At 52.5% G+C, this 18512-nt stretch overlaps 1 protein-coding gene and 1 long non-coding RNA gene across 13 annotated transcripts in view; both read left to right on the top strand.

Moving 5' to 3' along the window:
* Positions 1-1474: 1474 nt before the first annotated feature.
* ANK1 (ankyrin 1) overlaps positions 1475-18512 on the top strand; it is a 216746-nt gene continuing 199708 nt past the window's right edge. For 7 of the 12 annotated variants that reach the window (XM_077849336.1, XM_077849334.1, XM_077849332.1 and 4 more), the window contains exon 1: positions 1475-1773. In XM_077849336.1, coding sequence (XP_077705462.1) covers positions 1648-1773 — 126 coding nt within the window. In that variant the 5' untranslated portion in view covers positions 1475-1647. Of the gene's footprint in view, positions 1774-18206; positions 18432-18512 lie in introns of all 12 variants that reach the window. The other 5 variants (XM_077849329.1, XM_077849322.1, XM_077849326.1 and 2 more) reach the window with 2 other exon arrangements.
* Positions 2126-6998, top strand: LOC144284608 (uncharacterized). Its single transcript, XR_013353073.1, has 3 exons — positions 2126-2424; positions 6259-6333; positions 6546-6998. It is a non-coding gene; the product is annotated as an uncharacterized LOC144284608 (long non-coding RNA).

Genomic DNA, 18512 nt, shown 5'->3' with positions numbered 1-18512 from the left:
CAGGGCAGGCACAGGGAGGTAAGGTTCCAGTAAGGAAAAAAGCATGAAGTCTGCAGAGCAAGTGGGGCGATTCCGCCCCTCCCCAAGTTTGTAGTGTGCAGGGGTGGCGCAGCTCAGAGCCCTCTGAGGCCTTTTGCTGTAGGACAGAAGAGATTCCCACTCGCCAGCCTCTGCTCTGTGCTTGGTTAAACGTCTGCATCTAGCCCTCAGTTTAGGGCCGAAGGAAGCGGACTATTTTTTCTTCTACCTTCACCAGTTCTTAAATATTATTTTCTACAAATCCACCGTTATCTTTTCGTGAGCTGAGAGCTCCGTCCCACCTGATGGGAAGGAGCGGGCGGGTTGGGAGCGGTCCTGACTGAAGGCCCAGTGGATGCCGGGTTGGGGCCTCAGTTTCCCTGCCTGTCGCCTGTCTCCCGAAGGAGGGGGTAGGTGAGCCTACGGCCCCTCCTCCTCCCGCAGCCCGCCTTTGCGGCTGCGTGAGCTCAGCAGCCAGGTGTGTGCTTCTTGACAGCGGGATGCGGGGAGGGCGGCGTTGCCGAGTGCGGGTGGGTGTGTGGGGGGGTCCCTGGTGCAAAACCTCGCTCCACTGCCGTCAAAAGGGAACTCAAGGGAGAACTGCTCACTTCATCTTGGACGCGTTTTCCAGCTAGAATTGGTAAATACGTAAACGAAAGGCCCACACGGTCTGAAAGGGGCACAGGGCGCTCCCAGCGAGCTTCCCGGGGAGCCTCGGCCCCGCGCGCCCCTCGGCGGGCGCCCCGGGCCAAACAGGCGCGGAGGCTCGGCGCTGCGGGCGCGGCCCGGCCCCACGGCGGCCGCCACCGGGGGGCGCCCCGAACCCCGAGCCGGCCCCGCCCCCACCCCCACCCCCACCCCGGCCGCCGCGACCGGGCCTCGGCGCCCCGAGCGTGTCGCTTCCGCCGCCGCCTCCCGGCGCGCTGGTCTGGGGGCGTCCGGGCCCGCCGCCCTGCCCTCGCTCCCCGGCGCGGTCCCCGTGGCGGCCCCGCGGCTCGGGCCGGGGCGGCGGGCTTTGTTCCCCGAGACCCGACGGCGCGGGGGCCCGAGCGTCCCGAGGCGCGGCGGCGGCACTGCGGAGCCGGGGGCCATGCGCCAGCGCGGCCGCCCCGCGCGCCCAGCCTCGTCGGGCCCGCCCGAGCCCCCGGCCGCTGGCGGCCCCCGCGCGCTCCCGCGCTGAGTGCCGGGGTCCGCCTCCTCCCGGCCCGCTCGCCGCCCCGCTCGCCGCAGTACGAGCCGCCTCCCTGCCCCCGCCCCCCGCGCCGCCGCCGCCGCCGCCGCCGCCGCCGCCGCCGCCGCCGCCGCCGCCGCAGGGAGGGAGGGAGGGAGGGAGGCCGGGGAGGGAGGCGGCGGGGCCGAGCCCAGAGCCCGTCCCGGCCGCCGGCGAGCGAGCTGGGGCCGCGGCGGGAGGCGCCATCCGGGGTCGCCGGGCGGCCGCGGCGCCCTCGCCCTCCGAGCGTCTGGCAGCCGCCTCCCGCCGCCCCGGCCGCGTTCGGCCCGCGGCGCCCAGAGAGGCTCCCGCTCCGCCGGGCACGGGCTCATTTTTCTTCCTCCTCGGGAGGGAGTCGCCACCTGGATTGCCAAGTGCGAGGGGTCCGGGAGGCGGGGACCGGGGCACCGTGACCCGCCATGGCTCAGGCGGCCAAACAGCTGAAGAAAATCAAAGACATCGAGGCGCAGGCCCTCCAGGAGCAGAAGGAGAAGGAGGAGTCCAGCAGGAAGCGGAGGAACCGCTCCCGTGACCGAAAGAAGAAGGTAAGGGGGGCGGCGGGCGGCGGAGGTGGCCTGCGAGGCAGGGGCTGCGCCGGCCCGCGAGCGCGCGGGGGCGCGGGCGGGAGGGCAGGCGGCGGCGGCTCGGGCGCGGCGGGCAGAGGACGGGCCCGGGGCCGCAAGGGCAGAGCGGGCGGCGGCAGGCGGGGCGCGGGGCGCGGGGCGCGGGGCGCGGGGCGCGGGGCGCGGGGCCGGGCGGCGCCGACCCCTCTCAGCACCCTGGACAGACGCCGGCGGGCTGCGCCGCGCGCGGACCAACTTTTCGGGCCTCGGGGCGGCCGGCGGGGGTGATGGGCTGCTCCGGGCTGGGTGAGGAAGCCGCTCGCGGAGACGTGACTGCTCTGCCCGCCGCCGCCCCGTGACCCGCGCTCCCACGAGAAGAGCTTCGTTCCCGCGTGTCTGAGCGGGGGGTCTCCCGTCCTTCCTCCCCCCTGCTCCAGCCCTCTGAGTGAGTGGCAGAAAGGCACGCCCCGGGGCATTTGGCAGCGTCTTAGGGTCGGGTCACCCAAGATGAGCGGCTGATGGCCAGGAGGGGAAGGAAGTTCCTTTGGAAGCCAGACACGGGTGCTGTCCAGCTTGGCCCAAGGACCTGGTCAGAGAGCAGGTCTGCCTTCTTGTGGACAGTGCGGAGACAAGGTACGCCCCTGCCTCCACCCGCGGCCCAGACCCAGACCCCTTGCGGCAGCTGTTCCAGTGCTGAGCACTCCCCTTCTGGGTCTGGGGTCTCCCGACCCACGACTTAATGACCACCAGCAACACCTTTGGTGAGAAGCACCGCGTAGCCTAAAATACCTTTGACTGTGAAGGGAGGGTGCAGTTAATTGGGCAGAGGACCCCCGCTGAGAGGTGTTTTAGAGCCCCCCCCCCCCCCCCCCACGAGGCCACTAGTACAGAGATGCGGTTCTGGAAAGTGGAGGTAGGGCTGAAAACTCCAGCGTCAGGAGAACCATTTTGACCTGAAGAAGCCGATGTGGGGCACAGCCTGCAAGCTTGCTCACCAGGGAATGGGGCCCCTCAGGGTTCCGGGCGGAAGGATGGGTCTTGTTTGAGAAGGAAACATCTTTGGTTTGGATTTATTTTTCTTCCCTGAAATTGTCTCACTCTGAGAAAGAAGTTTGGAGCCTTGGTTGACAGTAGAGCATGGAGAACAGACTACTTGCGGGTCACACTCCACTCACCAGAGTTGGTCAGCAGGACCAGCATCCGGCCTTTTCCTAGAGATGGGACACAGGGGCAGAGATGCTCTCTGATTGTGACCCAAGTAACTTACGTCCCACGCCAGGCCTTCCTGCACCCCACGGGAGCCAGCCCCTCCTCCCTCAAGGGATTTCCATGGTGTGTGTAAATAGTAGTTTCCCAAAGGCACCACCCCTTTAGCAGGACCAAAAAAGAGGCCTTCCCCAAACCTACGGTGAATCAGAGTTTGGGTTGGTGCCACTGGGAGAATCTTGAGTTCTTCTGCTAGGGTCTGAAATACCAGAGCCCATCCTGTGAGTCAGGCAGGGGGAAGTCTAGTTATATCTGACAGTGTTCACCCACTTTCTTGGCATGGATGTAAACTTCTCATTAGAAAAGCGTGCTCTCTATTTCCATTCCTGCCTATTGCTTTAGGAGCCAAGCCGATCCTCTCCCAAACTGCTCACTCAGTGTTTTGATCCCACTTCTTGCTCTGGAGCTTCCTCCTTGGTGCTCCTGATACCTTAAATAATTTTTCTGAGCAGTAGTCAAAACAGAACTCTCCCTTCTTCTCTTCTTTGGTTTCTTTCCATCCTACAAACTCCCTTCAATATAACTCTGCATCCCGACTCCATATAATACACACACATAAAAGTGGCAATCTCAGTATTATTTTTACCTCTTTGGTCTTAATCTTTACATTCTTGTAAACTTTATGTTCATCTTGAGTGCTAGATGAAATAGATTTCCCTTCCCCCCTCACTCCATGTTATTTTGTTTTATTGCTGGTTAGAAGCATACTGCGTCAGTAAGCATTCAGAAATCTTCCATACAGATATTCATTATTGTATGCAGTACTCTGGGTGCCAGGTCTAATACGACAGTAATAGGGAAATCTCAAGTCAGAGTGAGAGTGGTGACATAAACTCGTAGAGCCGATTCTCTGGGCGAGGAGGATATGGTACAGGGTAAGGCTTCGTCTGTATTTTGCAATGGTTGTGAGGTCTCTTAGCTATTGACATGGTCTCGAGGGCCATCTCGGAGGTGAGAGATAAAATTTATAGCAAAATGCAAAATCACGAGAAGGTGGAGGGCCCCGGAGGGAAAGGTGAGGAGGCAGAGCAATGCAGAAAGAGATATTTAGAGAAGGCAGAGGAAGCTCCTGTAGGGCTGGGGAAGCAGATGGCCAGGGTTGAAGGTTCATATCAGGTGAAGTCCAACTGGGGCCCAATTTTCTACAAATGCAGGAATGTTTTAAGGGAAAAGTGATGATTAAAATCAAGCAGGTGAGGACTTCATAGTTGGTTACCGCAGACTGTGGGGTGCTATGGAACCATCCTTGGAATCAGCACAAGGAAAGAACTTCATAAATACAAACGAACATTTTATTCCAGTGAATTAGTAATTCCTAGGAATGTATGGCTGAGCCAAGGGCACTCGGAATTTACAAAAAGGAAAGGTGTTTGTCCCATGGGTAACCTACTTAGCGGGCACTTGACTGAGCAGAACCGAATCCCTCCCGTTTGTAGAAAGAACCGTGGTTGTAACTTCAACACTGCTTGCAGTTTTTATGGCTGATGATATTGTGTGGGAAGGCGCTTGCTAAGGGGTGCTGTGCAATGGGGGATGGAGGCCGATGTTGTGACGCACTGACTGACACAGATAGAAACCACCTCGACACAAGGAATTGAGCTAAAACTCTGGAGCTCTAAAAATGCCTGCATTCTTCTGGGGCTTCATTCAGTTTTCTGTTTGTGTAGCATGCATCCTTGTCAGAGGCTCGCTGTGGGAGCTGCAGCTTTAAAGGAAAAAAAAAAATCAGAATTTATGACATTTACTGATAAGTCCCCCTGAATCTGAAGGTTGGGATGGAAATAAATAAATCACAAAGCATGTGTAAAGCAGGCATTTGCATTAAGAATGGAAGCTTTCTAAGGCCGAGGACGCCTTGGGCAAAGGAATATGTGTGCTTTTTATGTTTACCCAGAGCTTGAGGTGAGGAGGGGAGGACAGGAAGGTTGGAGACAAAGTGAGGCCCAGGATAGGAGGAGGGTCAGAAATGAATAAAGGAGGAGAGGATGAAGGCATGAGGGAGGTAGTTAAGGAGAGGAGGGGCTGGCAGTGCTGCCCTGCTTTAAGGGGTTACACTAATCCTGCTGCCTGCCATACCCTTTGGTGCCCTGGGACAGTGTTTACCGAGCTCTCTCCTTGTCCCTGCTTCTGTCCCCCTGCTTCATCCTCTGCTTTGGTGAAGATAGAGATCACGTCTTCTTCCTGGCTGTATACTCGGGGCCTCACACACAATGGGCATGCAGTAAATGTGGATGGGATGACTGAGTGGATTGGATGAGTGGATTAATATATTTGCCTGCTGAAACGTTGTCTTGGTCATAGGCATGGGCTCAGGTGAACAGTATCCTCTTTGTCTTTTGGGGGCATCTGAAGAAAGTCTGACATTTCTTGCTTTTCTAGTCATTTGCAAAGCAATAGAGATTCATAGGCAGGCAGTGGAGTGATCTAATTTTTTGGTGCAGTGAATTCCACCACTGAGCATGTAGTTAGTCCCTTGCAGGGTCTCTGCTGCACTAAATGTCAAGTGATTTTAGCTGTTTGGAACCACAGTGTTTGCACAGGGCCTCAAGGAGCCAAAAAGAAAAGAGCAGAGAAAAAAAACTAAGGGAGCAGAGGAGTGGAAGGTGGCTTTCACCGCTTTACTGTGCAGCAGTGCCAGACCGTCTTTCCAGACTAGGCAGGGCTCCCCGGAGAGGGCTCTGTCCCCCTCGCACAGCGGGCTGAGGCCTGGCGCCTGGACTGTGGAGGTGTCTTTGTGGGTCCTGTGATCGGACTCGCGAGGGAGACTTGGGGTGACCTGCATGAGTCTGGAGTGGTCGGTGCCAGGAGGGTGATGGTGGTGGGGTGGGGTGAGGGAGGGGTGTGCAGGTGTGGGATCCTTCAGGTGGGCCTGCGTCTCCTAACTGTAAAGGGTCTCAGATGGAAACTTCTGCTGTTGTCTGCGAATGAGTTTATAATTTCGATCTGAGAAACAGCAGACCGAGTCGAAAGAGAATGCTATTCATCATATGTGTTTAAATCTAGGTCCTGTGGCCACATCGCGTCACTAGTACATGTTGCAGTATGAACTGCTATTTGTATATAAAGCCTCTATTTGGCTTTTGAATAGCATGATTATGGTGCACTGCACATTAATTATTAAACGTGTTAATTTATTAGTTGCGAGGCTTTAAAATACACCACAACTTTGGTAACCTGCTTTGGCATCTCTTCTTATTTTAGTACCTTGGGACCCTCAGACACGGAAGCAGCCCTGCCCCTCTGGAGCTCGGGGAGGAACCGCCGGGGGTTGAGCTGGTAGGAACCTTCCCTGCCTGCTCTGTGTCCCTGTGCCAGCCCAGTGCTACCCTCGCTGCTGTGGGGATAGTGGCGGTGGGGGCTGTTCCCCAGATGCTCCTGTCATCCCCCCAACTATTTGCTAGACCAGGAGAGCAGGGTCTTGTGAGCACAGATATTACACCTTCAGTTGTGTCCAGCATTGTACCGTTGGCATATTTTTTGCTCCTCAGCCACTGCTCAAAGCAGAGGGGGCAGCAGCCGAAATTCAGAGCCTGAGGAAAATAGCCTCCCTGTGAAGGACCATGCACCAGTCCCTGTGGCCTGTCTCTCCTCTCGTTCACCCTAGCAAACTGCTGGCTCACCAATTCTGCTTATGTCCCCTCAATATGGCTTCTTCTTAACTCCAGCCTAAGGGTTCTTCCTCTTTCCTTCAACAGAAGTGAACAGGCAGTAGTGAATGGGGACTGCATGCCAGGCGCTCTTTTCCTGTGTTAGCTCAGCCCCATGCTTTGCCGCCAGGATGCCTTTGTGTAGGCAGACCCTCACCCATTTCTTCCTCCTTCAGTGTCAAACCCCATCACTTTGTTCTTCAAGAAACTCTCCTGAATGTCCCGTCCTCACCTGAGTCTTTGTACTTAAAAATTCAATAAATACTTATGACTTGAATTGATTCAGGAGCTGCATTTAACTGGTTTGGATTTTTTTCCATGGTCTTTCTATTTGAATTTGGAAGAGTTGGCCCTACAGAATTGGAACCAAGTACATAATTTTTTTTCCCTGAATTATTCTGACTAAAGCAAAGTCATCAATGTTTGGTTTTTGAAAAAAAGAAAATAAGCTTTTGCTTTGCTCTTTATCTCCATTTTCGATTCTTGAAAACCAGCTTAGAAGCCTCCCTCTTACAGCGTGCGAGGGTAGGAGTCAGACCTGGATCACAGTTTCAGCTATGTGTGTGTGAATAAGCCTCCGAATTTCTCTGCACCTCAGTTTGCTCATCTGTAAAATAGGGATGAGGATCAAATGAGTATGCTTTATAAACTTTAAAACTACATAATATTTCAAAGGCTATAGTTAATAACATAATGATTATTAATTAAATTATGCTTTCTAATGAATCTAATGCCAAAGTTCATGCCTGGCTTTCCAGTGGTGGTATGAAATTTTGATGTGTGCCTGGGAAGGCCAGCACATTATTATTTCAGTACTGGTAAATGAGAAAAGGGTGCTTTAAATCATATCTTCATTTCATTTTCAGGAAAGGAACGAATTTCCTATTTTACAAGATTTATTATTGCAGACTTAGTTATCTCCATGGGTCCAGTCTGAAACTTTGAGATGGGCTTTATTAACGTCCTGCATGGTGATCGTAGCTGTATATCAAAAGGGGAACATAAAAATGGTTCCTAAATTTTCTGAGAATACTATCACCATTAGAGCTGTGGCTGATAAATCCAGGGTGTGTAATATCACAGATAATGGAACACAGGGTGTTACGGGCAGACCAGACCCCTTCAGGGAGACTCTGTGCATCTTAAGAGTGAAAGCATAACACATCCACCAAGAAAGGAGAATTTGCATTATGTTCACTCAAAGCTAAAGCAAAGAAGATTTCATGGCCAGCCAATTAAAAACAACAACAACAACAACTTTTTTCGTTTGCTTCCAGTGTGACTGGATGGGTTCCCTTCAAAGAGAATCTTTCTGTGTCTTTGCTAAGGCGGTAATACATTTTCCGTTTCAGTTAACACATTTTTGTCCATTTCAGAGCATCATTGACAATGCTGCTGCAAAGCAAGCTGCTCTGTTTATCAAAGGAGGGGTCTGTATTTATTGAGAGCAGGTCCTACAGGCATTGTCTCCCTGGAGCCTCGCAGAGCAGGGTGCAGACCCAGCCTGGCTTCAGAGCTTATTCACAGACCTCGGCACTGGGCTGCCTCTTTAGGTACATGACACACCCTCAGGATAATCAAGGCTGTTGAGACAGCACTGATGGTATTTCCCCTGCCTTCACAGGAAGGACTTGCTTGTTCTTGGGAAAGCTGCCAGCGGAGGCAGTAACCCAGGGCAGAATGGAGGCAGGTGATTTGGGCTCAGGACAGAAGTGCTGGCATCTGGATTCTAGTTAGAACATGAATGTCCAGAGGCTCCTTTGTAAGGCTCAGGGACAGCCCGGGTGCTGGTAAGGAGTCTGCCCTATTTCAGGCTCTTCTGCTTCACAGAATGGTTATTTCCCCTTGACTTTCTGTCTCGGAGATTTCCCTACCTACCATACAGTCAGCATCTTGCCCTTATAATTGTTGAATTGTGTAGCTGCAGAGTACCTACATTTCTGCCATTACTCTCTGTTCTTTCCCCCTACCTGGGACTTTTGCTTGTTACAGGGAAGAATCCTAGGACCTCTAGGGTCCTGGGCCTTCACATGAAGTGCTTGCCGACAGCTGGACTTGGTGTTGGGGGTGGGAGGTGTGGCTGAAACAGGAGGCCAGCATGGCCCGGCCCGGCCAGCAAGCCAAACAGTGCTTGGATGCCTGGGTTTCATTTGCTGCCCCAAAGAAGTCAAGTGGTCTCAGTGAGGCTGAGGAGCAGAGTGCAGTCAGGGAGAAGACAGGCACCGGAGGTGAAAAGGCAGCAAATATCATTAAGGTAGCATCGAGAGAGCTGAGGTTGGAGTGAGAGGAAACATGACAGGAAAATGGAAGGAGGTGCGTGACCCCTAAACTCAGTTCTGAGATTGAAGGGGGACACACCCCAAACACTCAGGGTGAGACCCTTGGGAAAAGAGAGACGGGATAATGGGCCCAGCGACCTCTCACCTTTGTTTGTGTCACAACCAGCTTGGGGAGAGGGCTTGTTATATGCAGACCTGCCCCACCTGCACCTGCAGAGTCTGACACGGGGTGCAGGAGGGACCAGACACCTGCACATCCGTGCCCAGCAGGCTCCCCTCGGGTGAGGTTGGCATAGAGCACACCGGAGAACCTCTGTTCTAGCAGAGCAGTAGGCTTCCTTCTCCACAGGCCTGGCCAAATGAAAGTCAACCCTTCACTTGCCCACTTCCTTTGGGGAATTGGGTATGAAATAAAATAAGTAAATACAAATCCTCTATTCCTCACTTCTTTCCTTCATCTCCTGGTTGGATCTTCCCTCAGTCTGGTCACAACTCATCAGCTTGTTCCTGTAGCTCTGCTAGAACAGAGGCTCTCCGGTTTGCTCAATACCAGCCTCACCCAAGGGGAGCCTGCTGGACACACAGGTGCCTGCCCCCCCCCCCCCCCCCGCCCAGGAGTCAGACTCCCGATTCCCCACAGCAAGTGGGCAAATAAAGGGCTGGCTGTAGAACTGTGGCCAGATCTGTGGGTGGAAGAAGCCTGGCCAGGGCCAGGAGGGTGGGGGTGGCCTGAGGAGGTGCCTGGGAGCCTCCTGGGGGTCAAGGCTGGACCTTCAGTGGGGCAGGCCATTCAGTGGAGGCAATAGTGTTTTGGAGGGTGGGCGAGAGGGTCTGGAGGGGCTGGGCTGGGAACTGTGGGTCCAACACTGGGAGCAGGGAGCGCAGGATGGGGGAGCTCTGGAAGGGGTGGCAGAGAGAGCTGAGCCAGGGGCCCAGTGATGTCCAAAGGGCAGGGGAAGCCTTAGAAGCTCCAGGCAGAAGTCTGAAAGGTTCCCACTCCTTCACACAGAAACCCTGGGCTATGCTGGGGGATAATCCAGCTGAGGGGCAGGCTGGCTTGAGCTGGGGACAGCTCCTGGGGATGGAGAGCATGTGACAGATGTGCTATTTGGGTGGTAGAGAAAGTTGGTCTTTGTGAGTAATAGAGTGGGTACCAGTAAGCAGTCAGCGATGATCTGGAATAGGTTTCACTTTGACATCTGTTAACATATTTGCCTGTGTGTGTGTATGTGTGCGTGTGTGTGTGTGTGTGTGTGTGCGCGCGCATGATTAAATGTCCATAAGACCTCCTTTCTGACTTGGTGTTGGGCTAGTTAGTTGGTGATGCCTTTCATTGAGCTAGGAAAGAAGAGGGGAACAGGTTAAGAAGAAAATGATGAGTCCTTTTGGGGTAGAATGAGTCTTGTTACATACCTTCCTGGAGCTCTCAGCCGATACAGGGAGAGAGCTAATAGAAAAGGTTCTTAAATATCAGGGAGTCTGTTGGGCTGGTGGTGGAGAAGGGGGGTGTCAGCTCCAGTCTGCACATTCCAGCAAGGCCCTAGAGTGCAGATCTTCAGAGTGATTGCTTTAACTAGGGCACATGCATGTGACAAAGCCTACCAGCCATGTGAAACTGAGAAATCTGACTGGTGGACACTCCTGCCTGCGGGGAAAGCAAGTCCCTGGGGTTGAGGTGGGCTGCAGGGAGGCAGGAGTAACTTACTTCCCAATAAAGGACTTCAGCACCATCCCCCATTTGGCAAAATGCTCTGCATTCACTAAAAATGAGGCTTAAAAGAATTTGCTTTTAAGAATATGTTTCTAATAAAAAATAGGAATATGTTTAAGATGTAATGTAATTAAAAATACAATGTAATGTAATTAAAAGAAAAGACAGAGGATGCCCTGCTTGTCCGAAAGGGTAGCCAGCCTTCTCTGCCTCTTGTGTCTGGAGATGGAAGCTGGGAATTTATAGATGACGTCACACCCCCAGTAAAGAATTCCAAAGAATTCCAAGGTGATGTGGACTAGAGCCAAGTAGGTAACAGAATGTACTGGCTCAAAATGGAGCTGGAGTATGGTCCCAAAAGTCTGGGCAGTTGGGTCTTGGCATGTGAAGCCATCCTTTGTAAACCAACTTGAAAATGTGTGTGTGTTGGGTCTAAACCTCCATTCTGCAGCCAGAGTGATTTTCCAAAAATGCAAATCAGATTTCAACACTCCCTCCTTTAAATCCTTCAGTGGCTTCCTAATTGCCCTTAGAATATAGTCCAGGCTCATTACTCTGGGCTCGCTAGACAGCTCCCCCCCCCCCAATTTAGCCCATAACTGCCTCTCCAGTTTATCTCTTTCTTTTCTACATGCTGCGTTCAGCGGACTCTGAGCTTCTTCGAGTACTTTGGATACGTGTACTTTCTCTACCTTTAGATCTTGCTGTCTGTTGAGTCTTTTTTTTTTTTTCCTAAGTGCTACACCCAATGTGGGGTTTGAACTCATGGTCCCGAGATCAAGAATCATATGCTCTAAACCACTGAGTGAGCCAGGCACCTCTGTCTGCTGCATCTTTTGCCTCACACAGTAATGCCAACTCCTCTGTCAGAATTCAGTGTGAACATTGCCTCCCAAGTCCTAGATGAGGTTAAATCACCCTGCACCATATTCTTCCAGTATGCTCATGTGCAAGGTGACCAGAAAATTAAAAGGACTTCAGTGCATGTCAGGAGGTCATCTTTGATTGTGATGTTGGAGCAGCAATGAAGAGATGCGAGCTTTGGAAGGTGATGGATTCAGATGGTTGTGAGTTGACATCCTGGCTCAGAGGTTTGCTAGCTGGGAACTTTGAGCAAGTTGCTCAGTTACCCTTCCTGAGTCTCAGTTTTTTCCACTTATAAGGTGGAGAAAGTGATATGTGCTACTCAACCACGCAGGGATGTTGGAAGGATTGAATGTAAACCACCTGGGATACAGTAAGCACTCAATAAATGTTTGCTTCAGTATCTCCATCACCACACACACCTATCTCCCACAGAGCAACTGGTAAATCCAAGACATGAGTGTTAAGAAGCTGTGGTTGTGGGGGGTGGGATACGGCAGAGAGAAACACGTCTGCCCTTAGACCACCAAATGGATAAATAAATGAAGATTTTCTAAAAAACATGACCACTGGTCACATTTCCTCTTTGACTCTAAATAAAACTTAAAAGGTGAAAGTCTGGGGCAGCCTGGGTGGCTCGGTTGGTTAAGGGTCTAACTCTTCATTTCGGCTACAGTCATGATCTCGGGATTGAGAGATCCAGCCTCATGTTGGGCTCCACTCTCAGTATGGAGTTTGCTTAAGATTCTCCCTCTCCCTCTGCTCCTCCTCTACTCATCTCTCTTTCTCTCTCTTAAATTAATAAATCTTAAAAAAAAAAAAAAAGTGAAAGTCTGGTCTCACTTAGCAAGACTCTCACCTTGTATATGATTTAAATACGGTGATTTCCTTTGCAGAGCTGGTGATCAGGGTTTCATCCCAACGTTGGTAGTCATTGTCTAGCATTGCTGCCAATTTATTTTTTTTAAATATTTTTATTTATTTATGATAGTCACAGAGAGAGAGAGAGGCAGAGACACAGGCAGAGGGAGAAGCAGGCTCCATGTGCCGGGAGCCTAACGTGGGATTTGATCCCGGGTCTCCAGGATCGCGCCCTGGGCCAAAGGCAGGCGCCAAACCGCTGCGCCACCCAGGGATCCCCTGCTGCCAATTTCTTAAATGAATTAGGAGAGACTGTGAAGAAATGTGAACCCGATCTGAAACGCCAATTAGAGTGAAGAATCGGAAACAGCTCAAGTCAGAAAAGCTTCAAAGTCTGAAATGTCCATAGAACTGTTCCTGCATTTATGGAGGTGTGGGTTTCTCCTCTGGTGCAGAGATCTGGCAAATTCATTTGAATGCCATTGGGCAGAGCTGCTTTGGTCTCTGCACCCTGGAAAGCAGGACCCTGCCCTGTTGGTGTCTGGTCCAGAGAGGCTAGGGGCAGGCAGGCCCCTGGCTCAGCTCGCCCTGCCTGGGGCTGCCATGGCCGGGCTGGCGTGTGGCGGAATCAGCCCCGAGCCCTCTCTGCTTCGGGGGCAGCTGCAGCACCTCTGGGGGTGGGGGACCCAGTGCCGCCTGGCGACCTTGAGCAATGTGTTTGGAACCAGGACGCCACTGCGGGCTCCTTGAGCAGATGCGCCCCGCTCTCCACTTCAGCAGGGCAGACCGCTGTCAAAGTATGTCTTCTAACAATGTCCTCTGGCCGCTCACACAAGCCTCAACATTTTGACGTCGTTGTTGAGCAGACCTGCATTTGAGGGACATCTGGACGACAAGCTGTGTGGATGAGTCTTAGCACTGAGCTCTCAGGGCTAGCGGTGCTCCCCGCCCCTGAACCTTCACATGCCACCCGCCTCTGCACCTCCGCCTACCCCCTACTCTGTTAAGGCCCGGCTTTGCCTCGTCCAGGCAGCTCTCCTGAATCTAGGTCAGAGATGCTATGGGAGGGGTGCCAGCCCTGAAGGGAGGCTGGGGAGGTAGTGTTCAGGGCCCCTGACCACTCAGCCACTATGTGTGGGAGTTTTCCAAGCCTTTAAAAGCTAATGGCGCTTTCCACTAAGTCCGAGGACAACACAGGATTCTGGAGCCGGTCAGGAAATGAAACTAAATCATGACCTGGCATTTCTCAATTAATGGAACCTCTCCTGGGGCATCTGGGTGGTGCCGTTGGTTAAGCCTCCAACTCAGTTTCAGCTCAGGTCGTGATTACAGATTTGTGAGATCGAGCCTGGCAGTGGGCTCTGCGCTCTGTGCGGAGTCTGCTTCTCTCTTTTCCCCTGCCCGTCCCCCTCAAATAAATAAATAAATCTTAGAAAAAATAATGGAGCCTGTGCTTCCTTCCGTACCACCCTCTGATTTGTGAGCGTTAACCACTTGTGGTTGTGGATGACAAGAACAGAGCTTAGAGTTAAGAGAGCCGAGTCCTGCTCCTTCCCACCCTCTTGTGTAGCTTTGGAAACAAGGGAATCGATTTAGAGGGCTTCCAAGGCTCTTCTGGGTGGTACCCGTGAGTCTGAGCTTATGTGAACTTACAAGGCCACAGGACACAATGATTCCTAGAAGCCAGCTGGCTCACCCTGGCCTCCAGGGTGCTGGCAGAGAAATGTGGGTGGGGGCGGCTGTGTCGTGCTGTGGGCCCGCTCTCCTGGACACCAGACTGCAGGGCACAGGGATGTTGGCAGACATGCGAAAGACCATTCAGTATAGGCTTCTGCTTCAGCTGCTTGGTCCTCATCCCATCCATTTTGTTATTTCCACGATACCGACATGATTGGGAGCAGATCAAGGAGAGAAGGGTGTGCTTGCTGATAAAGTGTGGGAGCCACTTGGGCTGCTGGAAGGTCACCATGATCAAGGTTAGCTGATTCAGTCACCCAAAGGTGTATGTTTTTGGAGAGCCTGTATAATCAGACTCCCCTGTGACTCCATAAACCTCCTGCTGAGGCCAGTAAGGTGCCTCCTTCTATGTTTGCAACAAAACGTAACCTCTGGGAGGGCAGAGAGTACCTGCCGCAGGTGAGCATGAATTCAGGAGGCAGAGCGCCTTCTATTTTCAGTGCAAGGTGACTGGATCTGTCACATGCTGAGTTGCTTTCAAGGTCATGAGCAAAGCGAGGCTCCTCCCCACCATGGAGCTTGGGGGAGTCCTGGAGGCCCTGACTCCAATGGGGGAGGGGGCTCAAGCAGCTCTTGCTGCCTGCATTTTCCTGGAAAGCAGACTCAGGCAAACCCACTGCCCAAAGAACAGGCAATTTGCTGTTGGATACACGGTGTGGTTTGCCAGACAATCATGGCTTTTTAAAGACTCCCTTTTAGAGATGAATTGCACATTTTTAGAAAATCCCAGCTTCATCACTGACTGAGTTTCCAAGGAGTCAGTATTTTCAGGAGAGGTCAGTACTCCAGTACGCCAGCCCTAACTGAACTTCTTTTTTGATTTCAGACTGTGCCCCAGTGGCCCAGTCCTTCCCTCAGAAAGACAGGGCTCACTGGTTTTAATGGAAGCCCCAGGCACTTGAGAACCCGTCATGTTTTCTCCAGTGGCTGCTTGGCTGGGGTTGCAGAGAGGCAGGAGAGCACTGTCCCTGTACAGAGGCAGCCAGTCCAGGCTGTCGTTGAACTGGAACCTTCTCCAGGGGTCACGTCTTTTGGCAGATGAGCCCCTGAATATTCAAGCCTCAGAGAGCCCCAGGAGCAGGGTCACCAGTGGGTCATGGACAGTTGTTACACAGGGCACCGCCTGCATTATTTCACTTGTCCTTCTGACAGCCCTGCGAAGTGCAGAGCAACCTTCCCATTTCACACAGGAGGGCAGTGAGGCTCAGGAAGATTAAGTGCGTTCACAGCTCCGAGCGCTAGAGCTGGGGCTGGGATGTTGGACATGTCTCTCTAAAGTCCTGGCTTTTTATTTTTATTTATTTATTTTTTAAGTTTTTTTTTTTTTAAGACTTTATTTATTTATTCATGAAGACACACAGGGAGAGGCAGAGATACAGGCAGAGGGAGAAGCAGGCTCCCTGCAGGGACCCTGATGCAGAACTCCATCCCAGGATCCCAGGATCATGCCCTGAGCCAAAGGCAGATGCTCAACCACTGAACCACTCAGTTGCGGTGCCCCAAGTCCTGGTTTTTTATAACAAGCAGGCGGTGGCCGATGTGAGGGTTGCAGATCAGCTCATGTATTCTAATTTTCTCATCTGTCCATTGCCTGCCCGGCTTCCAGTAGAACAGTGGGGCCCAGCCTTTGTGGGGTACTCCCTCCACTGAAGCAGAGAGAAGAAGGCAAGGGGGTACATCTGGCCTGCACACACCCGAGGGGCTGGCCTGGCCAGTTGACAGGGGAAGACCTTGGAGGGCTCAGGAAGGTTAAGTAGCTTGCCCGAGGTCATACATCTGATCAGAGCGAGGGTGACGTTCACACCAGCTACCTAATTTGGAAACCACCTCCCTGCTCTGGAGCCACTCTGAGGATCAGGCCAGATGAAAGTAAGTGTGCCTCAGGGGAGGATGCGGGGCACTACTAACAGGGAGCCCAGAGACCCGCGTAGCCCTTCCTTTGATTCTAAGATAAAACACCCCCCCCGCCCCCCAGCCCTCCATAGTCCCCCAAAAGCTCTGGGGAAGAGAAGGCGGTCATTCCCCAGGACAGAGCCCACACAGCAGAAATGGGCCTGGTGATGGAGACATGGATATGAGGTAGAGAGAGGTGAGGATGCAGACGCAGGTGTAGACACAGACACAGATACAGGTGCAGAGAAAGACCTAGGGCTACAGATGGACACAGGGATACAGATGACAGACACACCAGGCAGTGCACAACTAGGGCCATAAAATGGTAACATGAGGATCTCAGGATGCCAGTCCTGACTCTGCCCCTCGAGAATTGGCTGGGTGACCTTGGGGAAATCACTTCACCTCTCTGGGCGTCTGTTCTCTCATCTGTAGAGTAGAGGGACAGAAGTGGGCTTGCTGATACAGCAGATTGGAAGGGACCTTGGAGATCTCACACTCCATCCCCTTCCCCGGGGGGAGCTGCACTGCAGAGAACGGAAATGACTTGTCCAGATCACGCAGCTGTCTTCACTGGCCAAGCAAATACCAGAACCAGCTCTCCAGGCCATGTCTTCTGTGCTTTGGTGAGAAATTACAAGCTATGATTCTTGGAGCACAGTATGGTAGGAGAAACCCAGAGAAGGAAAGGGGGACTGGGGTTCTTCTGTTCCATGTAGAAACAGCCCCACCAAGTAGAGGCGGCCCCACAAGAACACGCAGAAAGTGGATGTACTCCTCTGCGAGGAGGCGCTAAAGCCTGAGCCCCCTCCGGGCCTTGTGAAAAGCGATGTGCCCTGGATAGATTATTCCAAACTGGTCCTCGTCCCACTGCCCTAATTAACTCTCTTTGGTGGCACGCGCAGCCCCGGCTACGTTCAGGGCTTGATGCACTGCCATCCATGGTGTCATGTGTGTCTGTCTGGTGTGGACACACGTGGTGTCCCACACATCTCTGGCTTTGGAGGCATATTCATCAAATATGACCTGCTTGTTGCCCAGATGGAACCTGAGGCCTGGATGGGGGGGAGGGGTGACTTCCCCAAGGCTCCTGGCTGAGCAGGGCCTGAGCCTGACACCTGAGAACTATTTGGATGCAAAGTCTTATTGCCCTTTGAGTGAATGAGTCTGCTTGTCTGTCTGTCTGTCTGTCTCTCCTATCTAGCTATCTTGGTTACCTGCTATTATCAATCTTAGATTCCTACTGTTTCACTTTCTTGTGCTTTCTTGAGGAAAGAGGGCATAAGAAAAGCTCCTTTGCAGGTGCACTGCACTCTTCATAGTTGGCCTAAGTCTTCTTTTCAGCTTTACATTCTTCCATCCTTTTCCTCCTTCTCTTCATCTCCTGTAAATAATGTGCTGCTCATTTCTCAAGTACAGCTGCCATGCCCCCAGGCCTTGTTCATATGGGCTATGCTGTATGCGAAGTCTGAAGCACTTCTCCCCTAGGCTACAAAATGAACTCTTATTTATCTTTCAAATCCAGAAAAAAATCTCACCCCTTCCAGGAAGCCTTCCTTGACTATTAAGCAGAAATAACCTCTTTTGTGTTGCATTAGCACTGCTAATCTCAGTGTCACAGCTCTAATTGTTTTGTTAAAATCAGAGGTGGGTGAACCTTTACTATATAAGGCCAGAGAGTCAATATTTTTTAGTCTGTGTTGCAGGTACTCACTCACCTCTGCCCCTGTCACCACAGTAGCGGCCACAGAGTATACACAAACGAATGAGCATGGCTATATTCCAATAAAACTGTATTTATGGACACTGATATTTGAGTGGCATTTTATTTTCGTGTGTTACAAAATGTTATTCTTTTTCCCCCTCCATGACTCAAAAATGCAAAAATCATTCGTAGCTCGTGGAAGGTAACAAACACTGCAGCAGGCTGGATCTGACCCGTGGGTACTGCGTGCCAATGCCAGTGAAATGCTTGTTTTCCTTGTTAGATTGTGCAGAGTGTAGCTGGTCGTCTCTGCCTCCCCAAAACCTGTTGGTTAAATGAATGAATCTGATGATGTTCATGAAACAGATATACACGGAATAACAATTCTTAACTTTTTAAACAAGTCTTTGAGGGAGGGAGGCCGATCAGACACCGCTGTTCCTATTTTACAGGCAAGACAACTGAGGCTGTAGGACCCTGTGCCCTGGGAGAGCCTCAGGGCTGTCGGTGTGCCTTTGGTCCTAGAGGAGCTGCTCTGATGGCTGAGCCCTGCTTAGCTGCTGAGGGAAGCTCTGCGGAGCTGGGCCAGCAGGATGCTCAGCTGCTGGATGCAGCAGGAGCCAACCAGGAGCATGTCTGTCGGCTGTGAAGAGAGAAACAATCTGGTGCCTGGCTGGGTAAGAGGCCTGTGTCGGAATGGTTTGGTTTCCTTCTGCCTCTCTCAGGCACCGAGCTCCCGGAATGGGAGGCAGCAGTGT

This window comes from Canis aureus, chromosome 15, assembly GCF_053574225.1.
Source record: "Canis aureus isolate CA01 chromosome 15, VMU_Caureus_v.1.0, whole genome shotgun sequence".
In the NCBI taxonomy this organism is placed as follows: Eukaryota; Metazoa; Chordata; class Mammalia; order Carnivora; family Canidae; genus Canis; species Canis aureus.
Note: the sequence above shows the minus strand (reverse complement) of the source record. Positions and strands in the feature narration are given on the sequence as shown.